Source organism: Babylonia areolata, chromosome 2, assembly GCF_041734735.1.
Source record: "Babylonia areolata isolate BAREFJ2019XMU chromosome 2, ASM4173473v1, whole genome shotgun sequence".
In the NCBI taxonomy this organism is placed as follows: Eukaryota; Metazoa; Mollusca; class Gastropoda; order Neogastropoda; family Buccinidae; genus Babylonia; species Babylonia areolata.
The window spans coordinates 36,518,014-36,538,013 of record NC_134877.1 but is presented as its reverse complement, the minus strand read 5'-3'; the positions used below and the strand labels follow the sequence as shown (position 1 = coordinate 36,538,013).

Genomic DNA, 20,000 nt, shown 5'->3' with positions numbered 1-20,000 from the left:
CGTTTTCGGAGAGAGACACAGACACACAGACACAGACACACAGACAGAGACAAAGACACAGGCACAGACAGAGAGAGAGACACACACAGAGAGACAGAGACAGAGGCACAGGCACAGACACACAGAGACACAGATAGAGACAGACAGACAAACAGACACACACACACGCTATGTCATAATTATGGAGCCCATTTACTGACACACCTGCAAGCGCGTGGAGATTAAAGCACACACGCACGCACGCACGCACGCACACACACACACTGTGTCATAATTATGGAACCCAGTTTCTGACACACCTGCAAGCGCATGGAAATTAAAGCACTCTCTCTCTCTCTCTCTCTCTCTCTTCCCAATCATCAGTCTGTAACGTTCATTACCGCAGATGGTGACAGCGCTGATATGTCTCTGTTTCAGTGTTTGCCCATTTATTATCCCCAGCCGACTCTGTCTGTCTCTCTACGTCTCTCTCTCTGTGTCTGTGTCTCTCTGTCTCTCTGTCTCTGTGTGTGTGTGTGTGTGTGTGTGTGTGTGTGTGTGTGTATCCAAACCTCTGTCTGACGGTCTCTGTGCATCTCTGTACCTTTGTCTCTGCCTACCTCTGTCTTTCCATGTCTCTCTTCTAAACAACAACCACAGCAACTACAACAACTTCTACTGCTACTACTACTACTACTACTCAGTTTCACTCTTAGTTTCCTCCTCCTCCTACGACTACTACTACTGCTGCTGCTCAATTTCGGTTTCGTATCAGGCAGGCGTCAAAGCGTTCGGACTGATCCATACTCGCTGCACCACATCTGATTTTTTTTTTTAAAGGAGGTGGGGTGGGGGTTGGAGAAGGTGTGTGTGGGGTGAGGGGGGGTGAGGGGGTGGGATCAGATGCCTGACCTACACACCTACACATATGTGGAGTGATGGCCTCGAGGTAACGCGTCCGCTTAGGAAGCGAGAGAATCTGAGCGCGCTGGTTCGAACCACGGCTCAGCCGCCGATATTTTCTGCCCCTCCTCTAGACCTTGAGTGGTGGTCAGTCTGGACGCTAGTTATTCGGATGAGACGATAAACCGAGGTCCCGTGAGCAGCATGCACTTAGCGTACGTGAAAGAACCCACGGCAACAAAAGGGTTGTTCCTGGCAAAATTCTGTAGAAAAATCCACTTCGATAGGAAAAAAACAAAAAAAACAAAAACAAAAACAAAAAACTGCACGCAGGAAAAAAATACAAAAAAAAGAAGAAAAAAGGGTGGCGCTATAGTGAAGCGACGCGCTCTCCCTGGGGAGAGCAGCTCGAATTTCACACAGAGAAATCTATTGTGATAAAAAGAAATACAAATACAAATAAGCCCAACCCGCTGGTCAGGCCTTGAAAGCCCTGTTTTAGGTATGATATATTGAACACCGGCAAATCTCAAATGGCATGAAATTAAATGCAATGTATTAAAAAAAATCCACACAACCCCCCCCCCCCTCCCCCAAAAAACCAAAAACAAACAAAACAAACAAACAAACAAAAAAAAAACCCACCTAAACAACCCTCCCGCCAAAACCACAAAAAAACCCCAAACAAACAAACAAAAAATCATGTGGCCCACATGGGGTTCCAACCCACGACCACCGCGTTATCAGAACGGCGCTCTAACCAACTGAGCTAATGGGCCGCTATATTACTACTACTACTACAACTACTGGGTCGCCATACTACTACTACTGGGTCGCCATACTACTACTACTACTACTGGGTCACTATACTAATACTACTACTACTGGGTCGCCATACTACTACCACCACTACTACTACTACTGGGTCGCCATACTACTACTACTACTACTGGGTCACTATACTATTACTACTACTACTGGGTCGCCATACTACTACCACCACCACTACTACTACTGGGTCGCCATACTACTACTACTACTACTACTGGGTCACTATACTACTACTACTACTACTGGGTCGCCATTCTACTACTACTACTACTACTACTACTGGGTCACTAGACTACTACTACTACTGGGTCGCCATACTACTACCACTACTACTGGGTCGCCATACTACTACTACTAGTGGGTCATCATACTACCACCACTACTACTACTACTGGGTCGCCATACTACTACTACTACTACTACTGGGTCGCCATACAAGTACTACTACTAAGTTTCAGTTTCAGTTTCAAGCAGACGTCACAAAGCGCGGAAAGATCGATATACGCTACACCACATCTGCTATAAAAATGAGAAGAAGAAGAAGAAGAAAAAAAAAAAAAAACATGAGAAGAAGAAGAAGAAGAAGTAGAAGAAGAAGAAGAAGTAGAAGAAGAAGAAGAAAACAGATACTTGACCTATGCAAAACCCCAACGCATTGGTCAGGCCTTGAGAGCCTATCAACGATATACTAAACTAAAATGATGAGAAAAAAAAAAAAAAATTATGTGGCCCACATGGGGGTCGAACCCACGACCTCCGCGTTATCAGCACGGCGCTCTAACCAACTGAGCTAATGGGCCGCCATGCTACTACTACTACTACTACTACTGTGTCGCCATACTATTCCTACTTCTATGTTTCATTTTTAGCTTCAAGCAGACGTCATAAAGCGCGGACAGATCCATATACGCTATACCACATCTGCTACAAAAATGAGAACGAAAAAGAGGGGAAAAAAAAGAAGAGGAAGAAGAAGAAGAAGAAGAAGAAGAAGAAGAATCTCCATTGACTTAACTGTAACGTTCTACATATAACTAGAGAGAGAGAGAGAGAGAGAGAGAGAGAGAGAGAGAGAGAGAGAGAGAATTAGGGTTGTAACCAGAATCAAAATTTCATTTCATGTAAGGCTGCAGCCCCATCTGAAGGGTCGTTAACTTTAAATCAGTGCAACATATTTTCACGCACAAAAAAACAAACGAACAACCCCCCCCCAAAAAAAAACAACAACAAAAAAACACAAAAAAACCCAACCCAACCACTCGCAGTTACAAATACATGCAAACGGGGGGGCGAACTATCTTGTACACTCACAATTTCAGGAAAACGCAAAACATTATCTATCTATCTATGATCTATCTATCTATTTTACTTCCTTGAGGAGGCGTCATGCACTGGGCTACACCACATCTGCAAAGCAGATGCCTGACAGCAGCACAACCCAACGCGCTAGCCAGCCTTGTCTGCATGCATATAATTACATAGATGTGTACCTATATCAGAGTAGATTTCTTCTGCAGAATTTCTTCAGCGGACAACACTTTTGTTGCCATGAGTTCTTTTTCACTGCGCCAAGTGTGTGCTTCAAACGGGAACTCGGTTTATCGTCTCAACCAAATGACCACACTTTCAGTTTCATTTTCCAGTCGAACTTGGGAGAAAAGGCGAGAGTATGATTATTATTTGAAATACAGCAAAATATCTTCAGATCTATATAAAGTCGGATAGAAAGATTCAGAATCATGTGTTCGTTTCCGGAAGCCAGAAGAAGATTCAGTGGAAAATCGGTGTGTTTCTATATTTGGGTTGTATAAACTTGTGCCTTAAGTTCTCAAAGCAGGACAAACAAATACGAAATGAACCGCATCTTTCGTCACAGTCTTGCACACTGGGCATTTCATTGTATTTTCAGTATATTTCTGATAGCGATGTCGATATACAGTAAAGAATGAACCCTGCTGGGTATACCAAAGCAAAATCATGTGAAACATATCTGATATATATTTGTGTGTGTGTGTGTGTGTGTGTGTGTGTGTGTGTGTGTGTGTGTGTGTGTGTGTGTGTGTGTGTGTGTGAGAGAGAGAGAGAGAGAGAGAGAGAGATGTGGGTTTTTTTTTATAAAGCCTTTCAGCTTCAGATTTTAATGTCGGTGTCGATAAATGACATCTTGTGTGTGTGTGTGTGTGTGTGTGTGTGTGCGGGTTCAGATTGAACCTCAGATTGAAAGTCCAACGCTTTGGCCATTCGGCTATTGCGCCCGTCTTGTTGGGGACACGGTGAAATGCTGAATTTCTGACAAACATGGGAGCATTCAGCCAATGTATGTAATGAACATCATTCATGAAACCAGAAGCGTTTTCTCGCACGTGCACGTTCATTTCATACTGCAATGAAAAACTACAGCTGTAAGATATATAAGAATAACTGTAAATTTTTGGCTAAAACAGCTCTCTCAAGCTCTTCTTTGTGCGGGTGTGCATGAAAGAGACGTCAGTGAAGTGGTTCATAACTTTTCGTGTAGTCTGTATGTATGCACATTCGACAAGGCTTTCCATTTATTACCCCAGTTGTAAATTCAGTAGTTCGTCGACCTCTGTGGAGGGGAGAAGAGAGAGGGACTATACGACTACACGAATGTGACCGTTTCATTCGCTCCCCCCCCCCCCCCTCCATCCGCGCAGCTTCTCCGCTACCCTGTACAAGAACAACCACCTATCTCCCCCGACCCACCCGCTATTCACTAGTCACGGCGTGTGTGTGTGTGTGTGTGTGTGTGTGTGTGTGCGCGCGCGCGCGCGTGTGTGTGTGTCGCTCTGTGGGTGTGTGTACGTGTGGCTTTGTATGCGTGCGTGCGTGTGTGTGTGTGTGTGTGCGTCGCTCTGTGTGTGTGTGTGTGTGTGTGTGTGTGTGTGTCTCGCTCTGTGTTCGTGTGTGTGTGAGCGCGCGCGCGTGCGTGACCATTTCATTCGCCCATTAACCCCCCAAGTCCCCTCCATCCGCGCCGTTCCTCCCTTCCTCCGCCACCCTGTTCAAGAACAACCACCCATCCCCCCCCCCCCCCCCCCCCTCCCCAGCTCCCTCGACCCCCCTCGCTGATCACAGTTCACGACGTGTGTGTGTGTGTGTGTGTGTGTGTGTGTGTGATTTGTGGTGTTGATTTCAACAGCACATTTCGTAAAGTGGCTTGTGAAAGGCAACAATGATTCGTAGGCACTTTTTATTTCTCTACTTACATCATGGTAAAGAAGCGTTTCCAGTCTAGCATGAACATTGCCAAGACAAGAAGTTTCTCAGAAGCTGACATTGCAAGTGACCACGACTTGGTAATGATGACCTTCAAACTCCAACTGAAGAAAACAAAGAAACAAAGCTTCTCAAGACTGAAGTTCGACCTGGAAAAATTGAAAGATCCTGAAGTACAAGAGGCATTCCAAGCCATGATTGGTGGGGAATTCGCGCCACTCATCACTCTCGATGCAGATGACGCCGACCTGGATACACTCGTAAGCGACTTCAACGCAGCTGTAACTGAAACAGCCCAAACAACTCCTGGAAAACAACGCATCAAAAAGAAGCCCTGGGTCACGGACGACATCCTACAGCTGTGTGACAAACGTAGAGACCTGAAAAAGAAAAAGAATGAAGAAGAAGGGGCAAAACAGTACAAAGCAGTTAACACCGAAATCAAGAGAAGCATGAAGAAGGCAAAGGAGAATTGGATTGAAGGAAAATGCCAGGACATAGAGGAAAACCTGACAAGAAACAACAGCAAGAAAGCCTACCAAGTTGTGAAAGAACTTACCAACACAAGGCAAGGTAGAACTATGTCCAACATCCAGACCAAGGATGGAAAATGTCTAACAGAAGAACAAGACATCCTAAAGCGATGGACAGAATACTGCTCAGAGCTATACAACATACAGACCACAGGTGATCCAGCAATACTGAATGTTCCACCAGCCAGTGATAACAGTAATCACCCCATACTCCGTGAAGAAATAGAGGCAGCAATAGCATCGTTAAAAAAAGGGAAATCGGCAGGAGTGGACAACATCCCATCAGAAGTGGTCCAAGCAGGGGGTGAAGTTATGATAGATGTGCTACTGAAAATCTGCAACAAGATCTGGCAAACAGGGGAATGGCCCACACCGTGGACACAATCACTGATCATCACCCTTCCCAAAAAGGGCAATCTCCAGCAGTGTCAAAACTACCGCACCATCAGCCTGATTAGTCATCCCAGCAAAGTCATGTTGAAGATCCTGCTTAACAGACTGAAACCACAAGCAGAAAACATCATTGCTGAAGAACAGGCAGGTTTCAGACCAGGAAGGAGCACAACTGAACAAATCTTCAACTTGAGGTTGCTATGTGAGAGGTACCATCAACACCAACAAGACCTCTACCACGTCTTCATTGACTTTAAGAAGGCATTTGACAGGGTCTGGCATGCAGCTTTGTGGGCTACCATGAATCTGTACAACATCAACGCCAACCTGATCAGACTGATACAGCACCTCTATGACAAAGCCACAAGCGCCGTCTACCTCAACAATAGCATCGGGGACTGGTTCAGAACCACAGTCGGAGTGAGACAAGGCTGTCTACTCTCCCCAACACTCTTCAACATCTTCTTAGAAAGAATAATGACTGACGCACTGGAAGAGCATGAAGGAACAGTCAGCATAGGCGGCAGAACAATCACAAACCTACGTTTTGCCGACGACATTGATGGACTGGCTGGAAAAGAAGAACTGGCAAGCCTGGTCAAACATCTGGACAAAGCCTCCACATCGTATGGAATGCAAATCAGTGCGGAGAAAACCAAACTGATGACTAACAACACCAACGGCATCAGCATTGACATCAAAGTCAACGACGAAAAGCTTAAAACAGTCCACAGCTTCAAATATCTGGGAGCAATCGTGTCAGATGAAGGATCTAAACCAGAAGTACTCTCGAGAATTGCCCAAACAACAACGGCACACAACAAGCTGAACACCATCTGGAACAACAAAAACATCGCTCTCAGCTAAAAAATCAGACTGATGCGTTCCCTGGTTATATCAATATTGCTCTACGCCTGCGAGACTTGGACCCTGACTGCAGACATCGAGAGAAGAATCCAAGCTGTCGAGATGAGATGCTTTCGTAGACTACTTGGCATCTCCTACAGAGACCACATCACTAACACGGAAGTGAAGAACAGAATCAAGCAAAGTATTGGACCCTACGAAGACCTTCTGTCCATAGTGAAGAAACGCAAACTTAGGTGGTATGGACACATCTCCCGATCATCTGGTCTTGCCAAAACGTTCCTGCAAGGCACCGTACAAGGAGGCAGAAGGAGAGGACGGCAGAAGAAGATATGGGAAGACAACATCCGGGGTTGGACAGGCTTGACGCTCGGTGACGCCCTGAGGAAATCAGAAAACCGTGAAGAGTGGAGAGGGGTGGTGGTCAGGTCAGCAGCGGTACCCCAACGGTCTGAACCCAGACTACGGGAGAGGTGAAGGTGAAGGTGAACTTAAAAAAAAAAAATTCTCTACATTCTCTCCTCGTAATAGAGGATAGCATGCCGACGATGCATCATGGGTTTAATATGTTGTTTTATTAAATTCTATGCATGTGGTGTATATGTATATAAACGTGTGTGTGTGTGTGTGTGTGTGTGTGTGTGTGTGGCGGGCGCATGTGCACGTGTTGTAAGTATTCGTATCCATTCCATGGTCTGTACCACTTGCGAGCCTCAAACCTGTGTCTGTGTGCAAGTACAGAATAATAATGTGTTCCGCGACTGTGTGCCTGTGTGTTGGTGTGCAAGCATGTGTGAATGAGTGGGAGTGGGTAAAAGAGTGTCAGTGTTTCTCAGGGTTTGAGGGGTAGGGGGTTGGGAAACACATATAGTTTAGGAAAAGAACAAACCATTCGGAATAACATGTTCACGATAGCGGGCGGCAAAGGTTTGCTTTGGATACCAAAGATTGTTTTCCATGCTGTTTTACATTGTCATAACTGGGTCGCAAGGGGCAGCAAGGTACAGGTGGGTCAAGGTGAGACCAACAGGTATATATACATACGTAAGCTCTGTTCTATTCTCGCTGGTGGGGGGGGATGGAGGGGGGGGGATATGGGGGGGGGGGACATGTTACATGATACTGCTTTTAAGAATCTGAACACGGGCATGCTTGGGTCTTGGGTATGAATATCAAGGTGTTCAGGAACCCACTTTTAAGCGAAATCTTTGTACATGATGAGACAGATGGTCTGAGCATCTGTGCAGTACTCAAAGCAATGAATGTCTGTGCCTCTGTGAACATGCCTACATGTGTGTGTGTGTGTGTGTGTGTGTGTGTGTGTGTGTGTGTGATCGTGCGGCAAACGTTATGATAAATAAATTTCGTTCTTGCGTATGTTGATTCTACATGCGACGTGCGCAATAGCCGAGTGGTTAAAGCATTGGACTTTAAATCTGAGGGTCCCGGGTTGGAATCTCGGTAACGGCGCCCGGTGGGTAAAGGGTGGAGATTTTTACGATCTCCCCAGGTCAACATATGTGCAGACCTGCTTGTGCCTAATAGTTTATACCCCTTCGTGTGTATACACAAGCAGAAGACCAAGTATACACGTTAAAGATCCTGTAATCCATGTCAGCGTTCGGTGGGTTATAGAAACAAGAACATACCCAGCATGCACACCCCCGAAAACGGAGTATGGCTGCCTACATAGCTGGGTAAAAACGGTTATACACGTAAAAGCCCACAAGCGTACATACGAGTTAACGTGGGAGTTACTGCCCATGAACGAAGATGAAGAAGAAGATCCTCCATGCCCCAAATGGGGCCAAAGGTTAATCCAACATCAATCTTACACTGCGTGTGTGTGCTTGTGTGTATGTGTTTGCGCACGCTTTCATGTTTGAAATAATAATTGTTGTCAAAGTTTCTTACAGTGTGTGTGTGTGTGTGTGTGTGTGTGTGTGTGTGTGTGCATACCCATACGTTTGAAACAATAATTATTTGTTGTCAAATTTTCTTTTCATTTTAAAGAAAATTATTTCATGAATTTTAAAAAAATCTGATTTTTTAATGATTTTTTATGTTTAAATATTTTTTTTTTTTAATCACAGTGTAGATTATCTCAACTTCCCTTGAACAAGGACAATGTAAGTAAGATCCCATTTTGATTCTTTCAGGTAATGGGAGCATCAAGGGGGAGATACAATACTGACAATAGGCAAAACGAAACAAAACAGCAACACCAAAAACACTGGAAGTCACCAACACCTGAAGTGCACTGTTAATCAGCATGCCAGAGAGAAATGCATCAAGATATATACTAACTTAACCCTTATCTCTTTAATCTGTGTGCATGTGTGTCTACACTGTATGACTATGTATGTATCCGCATGTGTGTGTGTACACATGTGTATACCATGCATACGCTGTATGGGTATGCATTGTGTGTGTTTGCTGGTGTATCTTTGTGTACAGTTTAAACATACGAGCACGTGTGTGTGCATGCATGTGTTGTGTGTGTGTGCAGGCATGCGTCATGTCTGTTCATGTGTGAAATCCAATGGTAACTATGTAGAACTGAAAAAAAAAAAAAAAAAAAAAAAAAAAAAAAATCAAGAACAGAGTTGGCACTAAACGACGAACATAAGCAAATTCACATATAAATAATGTACACACTTACTATACAACAACAGCATAAACTGTTCTCTTTCCCACTGTTCTCCCACATCTTTATTGAGGCTTATGTTTTCTTCTCTGAGTGACAGTCATGAAAAAGCTCAGTCCTGGAGTAAAAAAGTAAAAAAAAAAAAAAATTGTCTCTAGCACTAAGCAGGACACTTAAAGATCTTCAGTATATCAAAACATGATCTGGCCAAGTATGGAATACAGGTTTCCTGTTATTTCCTTTAACAACAGCCTTGGGTATTGCAAATTCTGTAGGTTAGAGATGAAACATTAAAAATTAATGATGTGCTGAAATGTAAACTATTGAAAATACAGATACACAAAATGCAACAAGTAATAGAAAATATTACTGGCAAAGACTTTCAGCTGTGTTTGTATCATGTACAAATCTGTTACACTACAAATGAAAATCAATGCCTAGTTACTGCAAGTTAATTGAATTAAGAGATCACACACACACACACACACACACACACACACACACACACACACACACACAACACACCATGTCTTTTAATAAGGTTTTTACTTACTCTTGACTTCGCATGTAAAGTTACTTTTTCCTTAATTTGCAGCCCAGTTACATACTAGCTTAATTCTGAGGTTGGAAGGAATATCAGGGTATCATACACACACACTCTAACATGTACACAGGGACGCATGATTATGCATAGCGCTCTAGAAGATCACAACACACAATTTCTCTTTTTCTTCTTTCAGTTTCTCTCTTGATTTCTCTCACTGTGTCTGTTATCACATTATGCGAAAAGTCATTAAAGTAAAACTGCTACTACTACTACTACTACTACTACACACACACACATACTGTACATGCACATACACATGCTCACACACATACACACACTCACACATGCGCACATACACACACACACAAACACATACGCACATAAGTAGGGACAACAGACTAAGCGCGTTATGTTCCTAACATCCCTGCTGTTTAGTCTGACAGAGATATGAAGACATTCATGTCCGTGATTATATAAGAGAGAAAAATGAAACATGAGACAAGGAATGCCTTGCACACAGCATTAACAGCAACAAAATTCCATCATCTGACAGTCAAGTAAAGCACGAATCTACACTGCATAAATATCTCATGACGGTCACAGTACAAATCACACAGCTTCTCTCATATTCACGTCTTTATTTTCAGTAATGGAAGGAACTTGCACCATTGAAATAAGGAAATATTCTTCCCCTCCCTCCCCCACTATTTTTCTTTTAAATATGTTTTTTTTTTTAAACCCAATTAGCACAGAGTCTTTGGAAATGCATAACATAGTAATCAAATCAACACTGTTGCAATGTTCTGTAAAAATCAAAATAAACATGGAGAGACAAACACAGTGATGAAGGATGGTGTGTTTTTACACACTAACAACAATACTGACAGGGGAGGGAGGTGAGGGGGTGGGGGATGAGGCGGGGCGGGGAGGTTGGGGGAGGGGTGTTTGTTTTTTTCTGGCTCCTTTGCTGAAGCCTGTTTCTCAGGATTACAGAATGGACGAATGTCTGTCTGCCATGAATGGCAAAATGAGAATATGCGACACATTGCGGTTTGTAAGATAATACAAAAAGTAGTATGCGTACCAGTGTGTGTGTGTGTGTGTGTGTGTGTGTGTGAGAGAGAGAGAGAGAATGGAATGTATGCCTGTGTGTGTGTGTGTGTGTGTGTGTGTGTGTGTGTGTGTGTGAGAGAGAGAGAGAGAGAGAGAGAGAGAGAGAGAGAATGGAATGTATGCCTGTGTGTGTGTGTGTGTGCGTGTGTGTGTGTGTGTGTGTGTGTGTGTGTGTGTGTGTGTGTGTGTGTGTGTGTGTGTGTGTGTAGCACATTTGTCAAAATTCTTGTGTTTAAACACACCTACTGTTTTTATTTACCACAAATATTCGTCTCTGTTTTCTTAATGATTGATCTATCATGTACTTCATGCAAAGCTCTGATTAATTTTTGAGGCGTGCTTCACATAAATATTTATTTATTACAATCATTGTACATGTCTGTGTACAGATTTTCACATGTGTGCAAACACTTTTACAAACCAACAGATATTCTTGAAAAACTGTGGGATGGTAATGGTGGTATAATGCGTAAAATAGAAAATGTTCACAATGCTCACTTGCTGAAAAAACAAGAAGAAAATCGTGGCTTTCATCTAACAACAGGGTTTCTGTGACAACGTCAACGTTAACATGAACATCAACAGGGGGTGCAGGAAGTTGTTGAAATTGACGTACACTTGTCATGATGTTGTCAGTGCTTCCTGTAGTTCCCCATTTTCTTTCATCTCCTGAAAACAAACAACATCTCTCTATATATATCTACATCTATCTATCTTTAATATATATCTATATATAACTATATACATATCTTTTCTCTTTCACTTTTTTCTTTTTTGTCACAACAGATTTCTCTGTGTGAAATTCGGACTGCTCTCCCCAGGGAGAGCGCGTCGCTACACTACAGCGCCACCCTTTATTTTTGGTATTTTTTCCTGCGTGCAGTTTTATTTGTTTTTCCTATCGAAGTGTATTTATCTACAGAATTTTGCCAGAAACAACCCTTTTGTTGCCGTGGGTTCTTTTCCGTGGGTTCTTTTACATGCGCTAAGTGCATGTTGCACACGGGGCCTTGGTTTATCGTCTCATCCGAATGACTAACGTCCAGACCACCACTCCAGGTCTAGTGGCGGCGGAGAAAATATCGGCAGTTGAGCCGTGATTCGAACCAGTGCACACAGATTCTCTCGCTTTCTAGGCGGACGCGTCACCTCTAGGCCATCACTCCTCATATATCTATATCCATCTATCTCTAATATATATCTATATAATAATAATAATAATAATAATGGTATTTATATAGCGCTGAATCTTGTGCAGAGACAAATCAAAGCACTTTCGCACCAGTCATTCACACGCATGCATAACTCTAAAACTGTAGAAACTAAAGACAAGGAAGAGGCAGGCAAGGGAGGCTATTTTGGGAAGAGGTGGGTTTTAAGGCCAGACTTGAAAGAGCTGAGTGTGGAGACTTGACGAAGCGAAAGAGGAAGTTCATTCCAACTGCAAGGTCCAGAGACAGAGAAAGAACGGCGGCCAACAGTCGAGTGTTTGAATCTGGGTATGCATAAACAGAGTGGATCCGAAGCCGATTGTAGTGAGCGAGATGGAGTGTAGAGGTGAAGGCAGCCGCAGAGATAGGAAGGGGCAGTTTTGTGAATATATCTATATACATATCTTCGTATGTGCACAGACAGTAATTCCTTTTCTCAAAACTGATTTAACCATATCTAGGCATTCTGATACTGACTTACTCATCAGCTACGTTGTTCAGACACTATGACTTTTTATGAATAGTACAGAAGAATCAAGAAGTGTCAGTCGTGACTGACCAAAATTTACACATCGTTTTTATAATGTTTGTATTTCTGCATAAAGCTTTCAAATATGACATCGCTGCAGACAAAAGTTTAGTATCCCCCTAGAACTTCTATACCAACAACATTCAGAAGTACAAAAGGTGAGACCTACATGTTCAATAAACAAAAGAAAACTGAGCGCTTGTCTACTGATGTAATGTGTGATGTACAGCAAGCTTAAACCCCCTATTGAACAACACACACACAAATGGGGACTGAATTCTGCTCAACTCATTTCCAGTTCACACACACACAAGACACACTTTGATTTTCTACACAGAACCACACAAGAACACAGACAATATGGAGGCAAAACAAAACTACTTCTTCTTGGGCTGCAACTCCCACGTTCACTCCTATGTACACAAGGTGGGCTTTTATGTGTATGACCGTTTATACCCCATCATGTAGGCAGCCATACTCCATTTTCGGGGGTAAAACAAAACAAAAACAAGCAAAACAAAGCAAAACACAACAACAGGGAGCACAATCAAAACACAACAGACCCAGATGACAGTGTGTGTGTACCTTGATAATGTCCAGACCTCCTAACAGCTCTCCATTGACATAAAGCTGGGGGTACGTGGGCCAGTTGGAAAACTTCTTCAGACCCTGGCGAACCTCCTCATCCGTCAGAATGTCAAACGTCTCGTACTTCACCCTAGCAAAGACATCAAAATCAATACACATAGAAATAAACAATAGTAATTCCAGTCATTCCTTACTGAAAAAAGAAATGGGCTAAATCTTTTACAAAAGTAAAAGAAAAGAAAAAAAAAAAAAAAAAAAAAAAGAGAAAAAAAAAAAAGGAGAAAGAAATAAAAAAAATATCCTGCTGACACTTTTATTTCCCCTGCAATGTGCAGGTTGAGATAGACAACTCTGGCATGACTTATTCTCTCTCTTTGCTTTGTTGCCTTTCCCTTATTATTTCCCTTCCTTTCAACTGTTATTCCCACTTCTCCTCTCAACCCCCCCCCCCCGCTCGCCCCCCCCCACCCCCCCGCCAAAAAAAAAAAGGGGGGAAAAAAAGGAGAAGAAAACTGCATGAATGTGATTACAAAGGATAATTGCGCTGTCACCATGTTTATAATATAGAATACTTCATTATCTCTTCAAAGGAAATTCTTGTGCGGTGTAAGCTACACAATCGATGCACGAGAATTACTCGCAATCAACATGAAGACATAAATATGCTTGAATGCTAAGTTCTTGACCTTAAGGGAGTTTGCCAACAGATTGTCAAACTCCACCACTGTGAATGCTAAGTTGAGGTGAACCTCTCATGCAATAATCACAATCATACACATTATTCTCAGTCATTCAACCTTGAATACGTAAAAGACATAAAATGCTTAAACACACAAAGTTCATGTAAATCTCACAAATAAGAATCACAAGTCAACAAATGTAATAAGCACAGTAAGAGAACATAAATATAATAATATAATCAAAACACAGACGTACATAATTAAAACTAGCTTATTCAACAGTATTTGAAATTAATTCACAATATAGAATTCTCTCTCTCTCTCTCTCTCACACACATACATGGACTAATAAAAAAACAAAAAACAAACCAGTTGTGCATTAGGATTAATGAATTAATTAAGAACTGAACAGGGGAATAACACTTTTGTGGGTTCTAAGAGTTTTCAGTTTGTTTTGTGTGTCTTTTTCTCTTGCAGGCAACGGTTTTTAAACATTTATATTTCTGCTTCATGCACATTGCCGACCAGGCCTCTTACCACTGTATTTTCCCCCTGATCTTTCCTCTTTCGGATAAAATTTATCTTTTGAATAATTAATCAATTGGAAGAAACTACTGATGATCATACTGAGGGAAGAGCACAGTGACTTTTGCTTCACAACTGGGTACTCTCATCACTGAGCTACCTGTGTGTAAAGCTTAATAAGTGGACCAGTGACTGACCCGGTTTCGCTCAAGATCTGGGTCATGGTCTTGCTGAAGCCACAGCGAGGGGTGTCCGGGCAGCCCTTCATGAACAGCATGACCGGTGCTTTGTTGATCAGCTTCTTAAGTCTGAAATCAGCAAAGCACCTGATATTTGACATCGTCGCTTAAAGCCTGTCGACCCACAAACAGGGCCGTTTCAGGACTGCCCAAGTTAACAGAAATTCAACCCCGTTACACACAAAACTCCTGTCACACCTGAAAAAGACAAAAAATACCTGCAAAACAAAACAGTTCATGACATATTAACTTAACCATTAAGCTCCTTAATGCAAACAGGACCAGGCTGCGCTGAGGATGATGTCTACCATTCCATATCCCAGGCCGGTGTTCCTTGAGAGCATGGAGAGTGAAGTCTGGGTACCTGTTCTGAAGGCACAGGTTTCTAATGGTGATAATAATAATAGTAATAATACAATATATACAGTGCCTTTCCATTGCCAACATGCTCAACTGCGCTACACAATGTAAAAACCACCATGCAGAACATGCATCTAAACATTAAGAGGAAAACGTACATGTATAACCCAGCCAGGCACAGACATCCAACTCAAACACTAATTCACGTTCATAAACACACACACACACAAAATCAACAACAACAAAAAATAACCACCATACACAACACCATATTGTACATATATCAAAATACCTAAATAAATGAATTTCTGAAAAAACTTTTTCAACAGTTTCACTTTCAAGGTGATGTCAAAGCATGCAGACTTATCCATACATGCTGAATCTAACACCAGAGACTTATCCATACATGCTGAATGTAACACCAGATCTGCTTTCACAAAAATAAGAACTGCCCCCCCCCCCCCGCCCCCCCCCCGAAAAAAACCCCCACAAAAAAAGCACAAAAAACAAACAAACAAAAACAGCAACAACAAACTAAAACCGAACCGAACCGAACCAAACCAAAACACACAATATATATATATATATATATATATATATATACATATATGGATATATACACACACACACATATATACATATATATAAAATATTATTTCAAATTCCACCCTCCATCTACCCAGTTTCTTCCAACTCACCATTCATTCCCCTCCCCCTCCTCTCCTAAATGATCACTCAAATGACTTATGTAAAAATTGATACTCCAATAAAATGTCTACAATCACCAGAATGTGTGATGGGACATTAAGCAAAATTCATCACCATGATAGATCTCTCTCTCTCTCTCTCTCTCTATATATATCTATATACAACAAGGTCTGAGGTCACTTTTCATGTTACAACAGCTGTCACACATTATCAAAAAAGGAAGAGCAAAATAACAACTATCATTAAAAAACCAAAAACCAACATTATTCAAGCACTTTTAAATCCGACAGTTCAAAACTTATTGGGGTCAAAACAGCCCTCAGGTATAAAATTTCACATATCGTTCAGTAATCACTCAGGCATTGACAGTTCAGCATTTTAGAATCATACTGTTTGAAGCTTTGTAGAACCAACCTAACCCATAGGTGTGCTCATACATGCAAGCATATGAGTGAGCATGCATACATGTGTATGTCTGTTTGCCTCTGTGTGTGTGCATGTGCGTGCGCAAGTGTGTTTGTGCATGTGTGTTTGCCAGTGCGTGCATGAATATATTGGATAGTATGCAGGCATATGCCTACTCTGCAGCCTGCGGATATCACAGTCATTTTGAATGTACAAATACAAATACAAATTCATGTGTATGTCTGTTTGCCTCTGTGTGTGTGCGTGTGCAAACGTGTGTTTGTGTATGTGTGTTTGCCAGTGTGTGGATGAATATCTTGAATAGTATGCAGGCGTATGCCCATTATGTAGCCGTGTATGTCATAGTCATTTTGAATGACAGTAGAGGCACAGGTTAGAACAGAAATCTGCTTGTGTTAAGACTATCAGTCGCATTCAGAAAATGAAAACAGGAGTCTCAGGAAGTGTGTGACAGCTAGAATACTGCAGCAAACACAAAGCAGGATACTAATCACAAAAGAACCTTTGAAGGTCTACTTCAGGCACCTGTATAAAAGCCATATTTTGAATGCTGGCTAATGCTCTTAGCATGAGCGCTCATCTGCTACAAAGATGAGAACTGTGATTTTGGCAAGATATTTATTTTCCCTTCTTTTTTTACAACTTTACTTTTGAATTTGAATCTAAGGTGCTTTCACAAGGACAGAAACAATGTTTCTTTTTAGATACTGAAAAGAAACTTTTGAAAAACTGTATGAATCCTGTAATCAGGGGTTGAGGCCCTGTGTCAGCATGGTAGTGTCTCTGGGAATTTTCTCCCTCCAAGCAGGTGTGAATGGGTACCTGACTTGGGCTGGGGAAGTTTAAAATGGTGAAGGAGAATGGTGCGTCCAGCCCCTGACACAGTGGGTTTGAATTTGCTCACCCGATGGCCATGAAAGGCAATAGAACCTTTAACTTTAATGGACCCAGATTTGAATTTGCTCACACGATGGCCACAAAAGGCCATAGAACCTTTAACAAACCCTGACTAAGTGTATAACCTGGTGTCCAAGTCTTCCTGCACTGGCAGGGACTCAGCCAGTTCCCCAGACTCAGCCATCTCCTTCAGGATGTCCAGTCCCCCCAGCAATTCCCCATTCGCATACAGCTGTGGGTATGTCGGCCAGTTGGAGAACGTTTTCAGACCTGTCACACACACACACATTCTGCCTTCCAGTACACTGTATTCATTTCATGCATTTATATTTGCTGCTTTAACAGGGTTCCCATAGATGTGACTATACAAATGCAATACTTTTTCCAGCCAGACTGAAAATTTTCCATGCCAAACACAAATGCTATACTTTTTCCAGCCAGACTGAAAAATGTCCATGCCAAACACAATGTGAAACAGGATAAAAAAAAATCATCCACTGATGAAAGAGAATGGCAGATATCCTGGTGCAAATGTTCAAATTTCATCACTTTTTCTGAATTTGTTTTTTTTAATTTTTTTTTAAATGCACTCATCTCTTTGTTGAATGGCACTGGTCATTGTTTCCTTCCAAGACTTTTTCAGCCCTGGGGAAATTGTTCTCTCATTTTCCAAGACTCTTCCAAACTTCCATGACTCTGTGTGACCCCAGCTCACCACACAGGGCCATGTCAGGGGTGCAACACAATGTAGCAGCTCAGCCACAGCCGCAGCACCAAACAGCACTAAGTCTGTCACTCCTTGCTCCTCCTTCATTTAAAAAAAAAAAGAAAAAAAAAAAGAAAAAGAAAAAAAAAGTGAAATGATCATCACCTCCCCCGAACCCCCTCTGCCTCCCCTGAAAAAAAGATACTCTATTCATCCATTATGAAAACATGAACATGTACTGAGGTCTGCGATTTCATGACCAGTGAGTGTAGCATCCTTTTCCTTCTTCAATTTCACTTTTCATCTCATGTACACACACACACACAAACACACACACACACCTCTGTGAGTGCAGCATCCTTTTCCTTCTTCAATTTCACTTCTCACCACATGCACACACACACACACACACACACAAACACACACACACACACACACAGAGCGTCCACATGCACACAAACACACGCTTCTGTGTTAGTATTTTACCTTGTCGAACATCTTCATCTGTGAGAATATCAAAAGTGCTGTACTTCACGTTTCTTTCATTCAGCAACTGCACCTGTTTGCCTGCTGAAACCTGGAAACAGGGACCATAACCCTCACATTCACCACACATCATGCAGAATGGAAAAAAAATCAGAAAAAAAAAATCAAAAAGTCTGGTCCCACTTTTTTCTTAGAAGATACAAGACTGAACATCTCCAGATGTTCAAGAATATCCGGTTTTTTTTCTGTTTTTTTTTTTAAAACAAGGAATTTTATACTTATATTTGTCATATCCAAATATTCTAAGCAACAATTCTGTCCAATGGTACAGCATATAAAATGTGTTTTTTAGTTTGTTTTGTTTTTGCTCAGAAAGACACAAAGTGATGGCCATTTTCAGTGATGGAAAAGGATTGGAACAGAAATTCTTTAGAAAGAGTATGAACAACAACCCAAAATAAATAACAATGACATAATAAACAGGGAAAAAAAACACATGTCAAAGCCCTACCACATCTGGGTTGGTCAGGACTTCCTTTCATGAACAGCATGACAGGGGCAGAATTGATCAGCTGTTTCAGGCGACTGTTCAGATCCTGAAAGCACACCAACAGGCACAGCCACGGTGAAACCACCTCTGCTTTCCAATACAAAGAATTTGAAAGCGTGCACGTGCACTAACATTCAAACACAAAACACACACATACATACATATGCACGAGTAAGTGACTAAAAGCATGCACACACATACACACGCACATATACATATCATACACACACACATATACATATATCTATATCGATCAATCTATCTATCTATATCTATCTATATATCTATATATATTAATATTTGTATTTGTTTGTATTTGTATTTCTTTTTATCACAACAGATTTCTCTGTGTGAAATTCGGGATGCTCTCCCCTGGAAGAGCGCGTCGCTACACTACAGCGCCACTCACTTTTTAATATTTTTTCCTGCATGCAGTTTTATTTGCTTTTCCTATCGAAATATATTGATCTGTCTATCTATATCTATCTATCTATCACTATATAAATATATAATTATGTATATATGCTCTCTCTCTCTCTCCCTCTCTATATTATCTTCATATGTATATCCATATCTGTATCTCCGCTGCATAAGGTAATGCAAATTCAATTCTAGTTTCAAAGTGGTGTCAAAGCATGTGGACTGATCAAGCTACAGAACATCTGCTTCATGAGGAAATATCAAATAATGAGAGGAATAACCTATCAAAGAAAATTCAAAGAGAAAGAAAAGCAAGGAGCAGATGCCTGACCTGGCTGGCAACAGACCAAACGCTTTGGTCAGACCCTGAGAGACAGTCACACAAACCGACCATGGTAAACAATGTCACTGTGTGTAAAGGACTAGGTATAGGTACCTGTGCTTGTGCCTTGGGGGGGTCTCCAGCCTGGGGCACAGGTCCCTTCAGCGGCACTGCAGAGGCATGCTTCCCCACCTTCTGCGTCAGCTCTGCGGCCTTGGCTCCGTCGATCCTGTCCACCTGGGTTTTGTCCTGCCCAACGTATCCAGGGAAAGAATACATAAACAACAACAACAACTACAA

At 41.9% G+C, this 20,000-nt stretch overlaps 1 protein-coding gene and 1 non-coding gene across 2 annotated transcripts in view; both read right to left on the bottom strand.

Moving 5' to 3' along the window:
- Nucleotides 1–2,439: 2,439 nt before the first annotated feature.
- Trnai-gau (transfer RNA isoleucine (anticodon GAU)) lies at nt 2,440–2,513 on the bottom strand. The gene has a single exon. It is a non-coding gene; the product is annotated as a tRNA-Ile (tRNA).
- Nucleotides 2,514–11,537: 9,024 nt separating this feature from the next.
- The window catches only part of LOC143277371 (glutaredoxin-3-like), a 12,727-nt gene continuing 4,264 nt past the window's right edge, over nt 11,538–20,000 (bottom strand). Inside the window, exons 5-11 of the mRNA XM_076582157.1 lie at nt 19,815–19,949; nt 18,903–19,004; nt 18,409–18,481; nt 17,342–17,486; nt 14,784–14,894; nt 13,379–13,511; nt 11,538–11,722 (exon numbers count right to left, since the gene is read on the bottom strand). Of these exons, the coding sequence (XP_076438272.1) occupies nt 11,675–11,722; nt 13,379–13,511; nt 14,784–14,894; nt 17,342–17,486; nt 18,409–18,481; nt 18,903–19,004; nt 19,815–19,949 (747 nt within the window). The 3' untranslated portion in view covers nt 11,538–11,674. The remainder of the gene's footprint in view (nt 11,723–13,378; nt 13,512–14,783; nt 14,895–17,341; nt 17,487–18,408; nt 18,482–18,902; nt 19,005–19,814; nt 19,950–20,000) is intronic.